The 11177-nt window shown below is 36.4% G+C and overlaps 1 protein-coding gene across 4 annotated transcripts; it reads right to left on the bottom strand.

The window, feature by feature from the left end:
• Positions 1-3373, bottom strand: LOC106298419 (acyl-protein thioesterase 2-like). 4 transcript variants are annotated; one of them, XM_013734540.1, is made up of 10 exons: positions 3238-3373; positions 2388-2475; positions 2067-2178; positions 1330-1366; positions 1169-1238; positions 943-1047; positions 695-845; positions 501-583; positions 264-357; positions 1-169 (listed from the first exon to the last, which is right to left on the bottom strand). In XM_013734540.1, the coding sequence occupies exons 2-10, from the start codon at positions 2416-2418 to the stop codon at positions 85-87; spliced, it is 768 nt and encodes a 255-aa protein (XP_013589994.1). In that variant the 5' UTR covers positions 2419-2475; positions 3238-3373; the 3' UTR covers positions 1-84. The 4 variants fall into 4 exon arrangements, with proteins under 4 accessions (XP_013589994.1, XP_013589993.1, XP_013589995.1 ...); XM_013734539.1 differs by lacking the exon at positions 3238-3373 and adding an exon at positions 3073-3142; XM_013734541.1 differs by lacking the exon at positions 3238-3373 and adding an exon at positions 2979-2997.
• Positions 3374-11177: the final 7804 nt, after the last annotated feature.

Genomic DNA, 11177 nt, shown 5'->3' with positions numbered 1-11177 from the left:
AAACCCACCCATTATACATTATACTATCTCAAGTTATTTCTGGTCGACCATAGGGCCTATATAGCTAGATGCATGGCAGTCTGTTTAGCGTGAGCCCTCGAGCCCGAGCCTTGTTGTGAGCCATTGAACGACTTCATCCAGTTCTTTGGGAACAGTATAGTGACCAAGTCTGCACATTACATAAACCCCAAAACTCTTTACAAGTATGTCCAAACAAATGATAAAATCAAATTATTTTTGCAACTCTTATATTATATGAATACCCTTCGTATGGCTTAAAGACAGCTTGTCGAAATCCAGCCATGCCAAGAGACTGCGCAGATTTCTCTCCAAACCTATAAGGAACCAAATCATCGGCTGTAACACAAAAAAAAAATCAGTAAAGATCAGCTTCTCGCAGTCATTAGTTTTTTTTTTTTTTTGAAACGAGCTCGCAGTCATTAGTTAAAGCAAAAAAATGAGTAAATGTAGATAACAAAGGACATTTTACACATATATACCAGTTCCATGTGTAAGTATGATTGGTAACGATGCAGCCCGCCTTGCAGCCTCATACGAACATTCTATTTTGTTCCTTAGGCTCCTACAAAGTTTAGTTCAGGCTTCTATCAGTATGGAAAAAAAGAAATATATATTTGTACATTGTTAAAAAAAAAAAAGTTTCACGCAACAAGAGGGCTTGAAGAATAATTACTTCCAACCGGGAAGCCAACCGCTGAGTCCTACAACAGCTCGTAGGTTTATAGGGTATGTGTGGCCAGTTCCATAACGTCCAAGAGCATAGCAAGTGGCAGAGTAAAGAGATATCGCTCCTCCCATGCTAAAACCTCCTATCCCCACTTTAACTATAAATATGAGAAAGAAAAAATTAAAGATTACAGCCTAATATATATCGATGGTTGGTGTTTTATAATCTAAAAGCAGGTTATGTCTCCTGCTTACCATCTGCTGGTTCAGAGGACAAAAGGTTAGCAATATGTGAAGCTGAGGCATCTAAACCTTCCAAATCATCATGACTGTCTTCAGAAATTTCCCCAACATCAAACCCTGATATATATACAACCATTTTTCTAAGTTTGCAATTCTATTATTACATATAGAGACATCAAAAGATGTTTATTGAAGATTTCAATCGAAATACGTTTAAAAGAAAGCCAAATCATCTTACAAGCAGTGCAGGTATATCCACCAAGACTTGAAACAGGACGCGTAGGAGCAGTCGGGCAAATCCATTTTATCTGTGAATAGCACCATATAATTAATTTTTTCTCAAAGACCTGAAAGTGGTTTTGGTGGATTCATTATAAAATATGTTTAATGGATTCTTACATTTGGAAGATGCAAGCTTTCCATGAGCTGAGATGAGCTGCAGATGAAACAGAGACTAGGTGAGAAACGCATGGACGTTTCTTTCTTGGAACACAACTTTCATTACTTGTTTTGAATTCTCTGTTTTTTATCTTAGAGGTCTTTCTATTTCTATCACTTACACATGGACGTTTCAATATATATTTGTTTAGATTAATACTAAACATAGAATAATGTTTTTCATGTGAGACCAGAAAATTGTCTTGTTAATATTTTACCAGCAAAATAACTAAAGTCAGCTAGTAGTCCACCCAGAGCCGTGAAATAAGGTATATACAACCTATTTTTATTACAAGAAAAAAAAAAGATTTAATGAACTTAACTCAATATTCCTATTAGAGAAGACATCTGAGAGGAAAGGTATAATGGAAAAATCTATTAGTTCTTTGCGGCGCCAAAACATTTATGTATACAAATAAACCTTCATAGAAATAAAGTAATAAAAGAAGAAGCACAAACAAATTTGCCCCACAAATTTTGTAGTTGAAAATTGTTATTAGAGAAAATGCCAAAATTCAACTTTAACCAAACTTTTTTTCCGTCCATTTAATTACATCCGAAAGTTGAAGCTTTCTACAAGATATTAAAACTTGAGACATCAAGGGAAATCATCAAGCATGAGTTTAGGCTTCAAGAATTACTCTGAGCCTATCAGACGAAAATCATTATAATAAAACAAGCCATCTGAAGAGTGTTACCTAGAGCCATTGTCCCCAAGACCATGAAGCCATACTAGAGTGGCTTGATGCTTTCCTTTAGGCCTCACAACATAAGTCCTTCCAAATTCATATCCCCTTGCATTTCTACTACCTTCAAAGATTTTACCATATACAAAGTCCATAACCAGTCTCAAGCAGAGAATTATTTCGTTCTTTATGATAACCAGAGAATTCTCAGCCTGGTACCCAAGATAATCTCTATAGAAATAATCTTAGAGATAAACTTGATCATAAGAAGCATTACTAAGATTTCAAGAAAACATATAACATGAACAATAATCAAGAAGGGAGAAAACAAACCAGAACCCATGCTTTGATGAGAATAACTCATTGTTGCTGAAAGGTAATTTGAACACTCTACAGGTTGTGTAGTTTTTCTTTTGAGAGCCTTCAAGTTTCAAAGACAAACAACAACTGGTGATAAATATATGAGAAGGCGATCTGTATATATATAACCAAATTAAAGGGATGATGTCGAAATGTGGAATAAAAGAAAAGAGGTGAATCTGAATCATTCACTATGGGATGCTCAATGTGCACAACAGCTAAAAAAAACTACTAGAAAGGGAATGGAAGGACATAGCTATGGGCTATAGAGGATGCGTCCATTGAAAAGGAGGGTATAAAAAGAGAATCAAATATCTAAAAAAATAGGGAAAATAACTTAAAAGGTTTTTATCTTAATACAACAAGAAATATATATTTTGGGAAGCATAAGGAATTATAAAAAAACAGAGGAGAGAGCTACCGGTTTTAACACACAGGCGAGATAGACAGAGAATCAATGCCTTGTGTGCAGTGGTGGAGGAAAAAATAAAGGAGAAAGAAAAACAAACAAACTTTTCTTCCTAGAAGAATATTAATTATATACATAACAAAATGTATATTTACTTGAAAAATTAAGGCATAATCCAAAAATGAAATAGAAGACAAATCTCATTCTTCAATCATTTGTTTTAAGAAAACTGAGGTGATCGATGGATACCCATTAACTAGAACGCTTGCCAGAAAATTCGGCAAAAAAAAAGAATAAGTTAGGAGATTTTGATTGCAGTTAAGGGTTTTGTTTGATCTAAGAGTACTTTGATATATAATAAAATCTTCATGTATTGTAATGATTACAAGTATGGAAAAAACATAAGAGACCAACCTGGATTTTCAGGTGGGGTGAACAAGATATTGATGAAAAAGACAAAAATCTTTTTCATCTATTTCAACGCGTTGATCATTGCTGTGTTCTGTTTGCCATTGTTAATAGTTATTGCCCAGTGCCCACCACTAGGTTCAAATCTTCTGGGTTTCCCTGTACGAGCGAGTGAGGACTGAGGAGCCCATTTCTCCCAAATTTTTAGTTGAGTTTTCAAAATAATAAATCTAAAATTCGTCTAACTCTTTTTTTATTTATTTATATACGATTAACAAATATTTAAGTTATTCTTATGACTAAATCTTTCTGATGAAGTGGACTAGTGGTTCATATGTGATAAATTCATTTTCACCGGAATCCAGTTTCTGAAAAATGCAATTTTCTTATAGGTTATGGATAAATCTGTGGAATTTTTTTTTGATAATCCAGGTAATTCGGACATTCCAGAGAATATCTGACTAGCGCCTAAGTACACCTCCACAGAAGGTATTTCGGAAAACCGCATTTTTCACTTTATTTTAATCGACAGTGACCAGCGGGATTCAAACATGGGTCTCTATTGGGGCCAAAGCTCCCTCAAAACTTCCGTGGAGTTTTCACATGCTATACATAAAGCTTTCTTTCATGATGTCATGTATTACATATTAAATTGATCATAACCATCGTGTCTGTACACTTACTTATCATAGATCGACGTATTATGTATGGAAAAAATTATGTGATCGCTAAAAGTTCAGTAAAAAAAAACAATACTGTAATCGCTTCTGATTTTAATCACACTGCAAACTGTAGAACAAAACTTAGTTTGGTGCGGAGAAAACTTATATTAAAAGTATTTCGAATGATAGAATGTGATGTACACAGTTAAAATAGTTTTTACATATTAACAGTCGTCTGTGATATTAGTTGACAAACAAAAATCATCAAACCAAAAGGAAAATTTTAATTTACTCTTTTTTACAAAATTTTGTTGAATTGAATATACAATTTATTCAATCCAAAACTTTTTTACATTAGTTGTGTCCTTTTAATGAATGAAAATTGATTTATAATTACTAAAATACTAATTTCTAGAGTTGAGGAAATTATATGACAAAACATAGATGTAAGAAAATTAAGGATTTTGAATTTCATATTGTGTCAAATAGAATAAACGGTTGGTTAGATGTACTTTGAGTTATGCGTGTGAAACCTAAATTTGGAAAAACAATGTTTAGGAAATCCAGGTCTTGAAAGAATTAAGTTAGCATACTTCTACGTAGGCCTCGGACGGATCGGATATCTGGGGTATTTTAAGATATTCAGATCCGGATCTGATGCGCCCCAGTACATGGAACGAGGCCAGGATGGAACTCAGGACGATCAGATCATTCCAACTGAGGTTCAAGCAGCCGACCGTTCTAGACAGACAGACCGAGCCGTGTACCGGATCAACCCGCGAGAATCCGAGGAGCTAAGGCTGGAACCACGTCCAGATGACCGAACCGACCGTACCGGAGCTCGTCTTCCCTGACCAACTCGCCAAGCCAAGACTGATGGTCAAGACTGATGGCAAGCCAGAACTCACTTTAATCGAGTGGAAACCGAGACAAACCATAGTATTTCCCTTTTGGTCCGTCTGATCCGAGCCGAGTGTCCTGACGAACTTACTGATGGATCAGCCGGCCAGTATGATCAGTTCTTGAACTTTGATGATCAAAATTTCTCTAAGGCACGGATTCTACAACTGTCCAAGGACTTGGGTCGTGTTGGAACCAAGTTGGCGCATGAGCCATACCCGGCTGACCGTCCGGAACGCGTCACACCCGTCCTGCTCCTTACCGCGAAGGAACCACTTGGTTTAGACGAACCTGGACGTTAGCCGAAGAGTCATCTTTGACCAGATCTGGAATTTAAGAGTTTAATACATTGTCTTTCAAAATTCTAGTCAGATTCGATTTACTAAGTTTATCATTAATACATTCTTATGTCTCTTTCTATTCCTCAAGTAGTATAAATATGTAAATATTTCTCTTAATAAAATCATTCCATTTTCTTTCAACTTTTTGAGTCTTTACTCTTTGTTATTTGTTTAGAACTTGTCTTGTTTCTTGGTGAGTCATATCAAAGCAAACATCTCTCAAACTCGTTGGTCTTGTGAGTCATATCAAACAACGGTTCGAGATTCTTCTTTTGGTGGATCTTTGTTGGACCGGTGAGTCACATCCGGCAACAATCTGGTTCGGGAATATCAAAGGCCACTCCGCAACCTTTGTGCGACCCCTCATTCCATCAGATCTCCTCTTGGAGTTCATATCTTTTCCAATCCGGTTGAGTGACCCTTTTAAGGCGTATCAAAGTGGTATCAGAGCCACTCTTCCAGTATTGTTTGTTCATCTTCTCATCTCCTATTTCATAAACATTTCTTCTTCTTCTTTCTATCTTAAATCCGGGCCCCTCATTACCATCCACTAGAAAAAGTACAAAAAAAAAAAAGATCTACGATTAAAAAAAAAAGATTTCAAAGAGTTTGATTTATGGATTGGTGGTGGAAGAAAAAGCTTGCTGCTGAGGAGAAATACAGCCTTTGAAGTGGTTAAAACGGATTTCAAAACCAAAATTCTCTCTTTTCTATCTATCTTTACAAAAAAAAAAGTCTTTGTTTGCTTGGATCTACCCATTGGATTCCTTGATCTGTTCTCTTAGAACATTGAGAAGGAGCTTGTGTGATTACCATAAAATCTGAGAGAAACACTTGAGTGGGTTAGATTAAACACTTGAGAGTGTGAGGTTTTATTTCCTAACTTTTGTGTTGAGAATTTCAGGTTATGATGTTTGGTCTTCAAAGGAAAAGTAGCAAGGAGAAACCCCCATGACAAACTGTCTCTCAATTTCCATTTAAATATTCTTTGAATAATTTTGATGAGTTTGTTAGTGAGCAGAAACGGCTAGACCTAAGGTGCAAGGATCATATCAAAACGACCAGAGATGTGTCTGATCCAAAAAGGTGATTACTTCAGATTGATGTCCAAGAAATCTGTGACAACTTTGAAAAGGGAATGATGAAAGCCCTCAAAGACATCAGCAAGAGCCATAAGAAGAGCACATCCACACGTGCACCTGTAGCTGAGCCATCATTGTTCATCAGTGAAAAACCTAAAGGTAAATCTGAAACCCATGTTGAAGAGTTTAAAAAATTTTCAGATTCTTTACCCATCTTTGATGAATCTGATGAAGAACAAATTGAAAGCTTGTTTTCTTGTGAGAAAAATTGTGATCTTCCTTTTCTTGAATCTGAGTTTATGAATGATAATGAACAGACTATTGTAGAACTAACCGTTTTGCAATCGGAGCATCCGAGTAGTCTTGTTTTGTCTCAACAAGTTTTGAGGAAGAGCCATTGGACTATCCACATCAAGGACCACGTCTTGACGCTAGGAACCCCTTGGAGGAGGATCTAGGTCCTATCTTTGATGAGGAGGACGAATCTGGCCCAGTTTTTGATGAAGAAGCAACAAGCATCACCTCCATCGTCATGGATTGCCATCTATGCTTTGATCTTGGCACAACTCCTGCCTCTTTGTCTCCTGATCTTCAAGAGTACTTTGAGAAGTCTGATTTGATTAATTCTCTGCCTAATATGTTTGTAAAGATCAGTTCTCATGATGTGATTCGTTTTGGTCTTGACAAGATGAAAGATTTTTGTGTATCAAAATCTGTTTTTGAAAACATGATTAAATCTTTTAAATTGTTTAAACCTGAGAAACTTCTTGATCAAAAATGTTTTCAATCAGTTCTGAATTTATTTTGAGTTTTGATCAGTTCTTAAAGCATAGCAAAGGATTTGATCATTTTGAAAAATCTCTTGAGCTTGATTTGAAACAAACTGATTTTTGCGATCTTGATTTTTGCGATTCTGTTTTGCAGCCTGATCTTGTATGTTCTGAAACTAATAGAACTTGGCATCTCCTGAGATCATTTCGTGATAATTGTGTTGTTTTGAGTTTTAATAACATCTTGGTCTACAACACCTTCTTTGACAATCGTCTAGATTATTTGATAGATGTTGTGCAAACTGAACTTACTCTTTTGTGTTCAGATGTTGAGAAGGATAGGCATGTTCTGAAAATGAGTAATATTGTAGCATGCCTTGACATCATTCTGGTCTACAATGTTTACTTTGATGTGCATCTTGAAAGGCTGAAATGTGTGCTACCTGTTCTTGGAAAAGAGATTTTGATTTTTGAATTGAGTAAGTACTTGTCTTGCACATATGATCCTGGTCTTTTAGTGTTTGTTTTGAGTATCCAGGAAAGACAAGTTTAGCCTCTGAGAAATGAAAGCATTGACCTTGGCCAACAGCATGAGATTTGGAGAAGCTTTGTTGTCCAAACCGGCTACCTTGGAGATGCCAGCGACAGGGGTTCAGTCCAAAAAGGATATCTCAACATTCAGAAGGTCCTTTGTCATAAATCCAATTTCCCTGGAAAGCCAACTCACCAAAGATTCACTAAGGCTTGGAATCACTTGAAAATCTTCATGGAGGAAGCAAATATGAATTTTCCAAACCGGAGGTTCTCTAGTCTATTTATCTATGAGTACCAGACTTCTAAAGGAGATTCAGGCCCAAGAAAGAAGCGGCCTGAGCCAAAACCGATCCTCCATGAACCAAAGGTGTTGCCTCAGTCAACCTTCTGTCCAAACCAAAAGCACTGTAAGGATCATGGGTTGATTATCTCCGCTCATCATGAAAACGTTTTGAATCCGAGAATATCCAAAAGAAAACACATCTTTACTTGGTTGAAAAACGTTTTGCTTAAACTTTTTCATGAATTGTTTTACTTAAGATGTGCTTTGAAAGAGATTTGGCGTAGAAAAATGAATGAACCAAAATTACTTAGGCCAAAGAATCAATTTGATTTTGTTCATGATGAGAATTTTTCAGATTTGGCATTGTCTCTTTCTTTCCCTAACCGTTTCACAGCTTGGCCTAATTTTAAAATTGATAAACCAATTTTTGGTGATCAGTTTACTTGCTTGATGCTTGCCCACATGCTTGATGATTATCCTAAGAGTTTGGATCCTGTTTTTGATGTCTTAAGGATAGAGAAACCCTTTGATTATTTCTTTATCAGATTTGATGTGGTTTCTCTAGTTGTTTTGAATGAACAGGATAAGCATGATCATTTCCCAAGGAGTACAAGCAATGATGGACGCCAAAGGACTTGGAATTACTTGATGAAAACGACTTCAAAACTCCAAGGAAGTTTATGTCGAGTCTTTTCATTCACTGAATTTCCCTTGAATTTTAATTCTTTTGTATCTGATTTCTTTCCTTTTGATATAGGTACAATGGATTTGAGGACAAATCCTTTTGAAGAAGGAGAGTATGATGTGCCCTAGTACATGGATCAGTACATGGAACGAGGCCAGGATGGAGCTCAGGACGATCAGATCATTCCAACTGAGGCTCAAGCAGCCGACCGTTCCAGACAGACAGACCGAGCCGTGTACCGGATCAACCCGCGAGCATCTGGAAAGGAGCTAAGGCTGGAACCACGTTCAGATGACCGAACCGACCGTACAGGAGCTCGTCTTCCCCGACCAACTCGCCAAGCCAAGACTGATGGTCAAGCCAAGACTGATGGTCACGCCAGAACTCACTTTGATCGAGTGGAAACCGAGACAGACCATAGTCTTTTCCTTTTGGTCCGTCTGATCCGAGCCGAGTGTCCTGACGAAGGTACTGATGGATCAGCCGGCCAGTATGATCAGTTCTTGAACTTTGATGATCAAAATTTCTCTAAGGCACGGATTCTACAACTGTCCAAGGATTTGGGTCGTGTTGGAACCAAGTTGGCGCATGAGCCTTACCCGGCTGACCGTCCGGAACGTGCCACGCCCGTCCTGCTCCTTACCGCGAAGGAACCACTTGGTTCAGACGAACCTGGACGTTAGCCGAAGAGTCATCTTTGATCAGATCTGGAATTTAAGAGTTTAATATATTGTCTTTCAAAATTCTAGTCAGATTCGATTTACTAAGTCTATCATTAATACATTCTTATGTCTCTTTCTATTCCTCAAGTAGTATAAATATGTAAACACTTCTCTTAATAAAATCATTCCATTTTCTTTCAACTTTTTGAGTCTTTACTCTTTGTTCTTTGCTTATAACTTTTCTAGTTTTCTTGGTGTGGTTAGCTCCAAGCAAACGCCCTTATCTGTTGGTATTGTGAGTCATATCAAACAACGGTTCAAGATCGCCTCTTTGTTGGACCGGTGAGCCACATCCGGCAACAATCTGGTTCGGGAATATCAAAGGTCACTCCGCAACCTTTGTGCGACCCCTCATTCCATCAGATCTCCTCTTGGAGTTCATATCTTTTCCAATCCGGTTGAGTGATCCTTTTAAGGCGTATCAGGATCCATATTCGGATCCGAATCCTTATGCGGCGGATCCATATTCGGATCCTGATCCTTATCTGGCGGATCCATATTCGGATCCGGATCCTTATCCGGCGGATCCATGATTTTATTATCCTTATCCAGATTTGTGGTTCTCGGATATCCGGGTGTCAGATATTTTTCTAAAAATTGTAATATCCGGCGGATATTCGGATTTGGATTTTTAAAATAAATAAAAAATAATATTAATATATATAAAATATTAACAATGATTTAAAAATAAAAAAATGTATATAATGTTTTTAATTCTATGTCTAATATTACAAAATTTATATTAAATTTATATATACTATAAAAATGAAAATATAATGAATAAAATTAGTTTTTATATTATAGATATAATATTTTAAAAATAATTATTAATAAAACTTACGGATCTGGATATCCGGACTTAAAATCAAGATATCCGGATCCAGATCCAGTCTTGACGGATCCAATATTTTACTATCCGGATCCGGATTTGGCCTTTCCGTATATCCGAATTTTTGTAGCGAATCCGGATCGGATTTCGGATCGAATCCGGATTTCGGATAAAAAGTCTCAGGCCTACTTCTATGCAAAACTGATAAGTTATTATTACATTTTCTTAAGAAAAGGAGGAGTTTCGTAGAGGTGACCTGAAAAGGGAATAATGTGAAAGGTGAGTGGGTAAGCACATGCCACCACAATGCATGTGTCACCTATAGTCTCCACTCTTCATGGCCCAATCACCTATCGCTTCCATTTTCCCTAATTTTATTAAAATTGAAATTTATAGTACAGGAATTTATACTTATTGCAATCAGAATAATAAAAATGTTTGCTGATAATATCAATGAGCCGAAATCAAAGTGAACAGCACTGCAACTATAGTTCATATGTGGTTTAGATAGAAGAAGCGGTGCATGATAATGTTTAATTGGGAACATATTTGCAGTTTTTCTAGGTAAGTATTAAAATAATATGAAACATTAAAATATTTTTAAAATTAAATTTTTTTATTTTAAATTAAAATTTAGAAATCTGAGTTTTGATATTGGAGTGGATCGGATCACCGGTTTTGAATTTTTTTTACCGTTTTTACTATTTTTGACTTAACTTAAATATGGTTTTAACGCAACATGTAAGCGGATAGAAGAACAAGTCGGTAAAAATTTTTTTTGCTGTACTTGTAAAAAAAATTCAAAACTTAAGGTAAAAAAATGAGAAAGAGGAAAAAGGCAACTGAAAAGGCGATTACAACCCTAAACAAAAAACCGTTATTTTTCCGGTTGATCTCCCCTTTTCTGATTGTTACTCCCGATGTTCTCGGAGATGGAGGGGTATGGGATTTTCCACTAGTCAATCTTTCAAATGTAATCCCCATGATTGATGCCCACGATTGTGATGAAACGGTTTTTCAACTACCCCGAAGTTTGATATATAAAGCTTATGCTTCTATGCTTTTGATTTCATCACTTTCCTCTGAATTTCTTCAATTAATTCATTTCTTTTGGAGAATTTTCGATCATTGGATTCTC

This window comes from Brassica oleracea, chromosome C6 (assembly GCF_000695525.1).
Source record: "Brassica oleracea var. oleracea cultivar TO1000 chromosome C6, BOL, whole genome shotgun sequence".
In the NCBI taxonomy this organism is placed as follows: domain Eukaryota; kingdom Viridiplantae; phylum Streptophyta; class Magnoliopsida; order Brassicales; family Brassicaceae; genus Brassica; species Brassica oleracea.
Note: the sequence above shows the minus strand (reverse complement) of the source record. Positions and strands in the feature narration are given on the sequence as shown.

Bases quoted from the DNA above. Each gene is read 5' to 3' on its own strand.
- LOC106298419 (XM_013734540.1), bottom strand. From the start codon at position 2,418: ATGAGTTATTCTCATCAAAGCATGGGTTCTG. The intron at 1,048-1,168 runs GTAAGATGATTT...TATATATATCAG, and splicing joins TGGATATACCTGCACTGCTT to GGTTTGATGTTGGGGAAATT. The intron at 170-263 runs GTATTCATATAA...TGTAATGTGCAG, and splicing joins GTCTTTAAGCCATACGAAGG to ACTTGGTCACTATACTGTTC.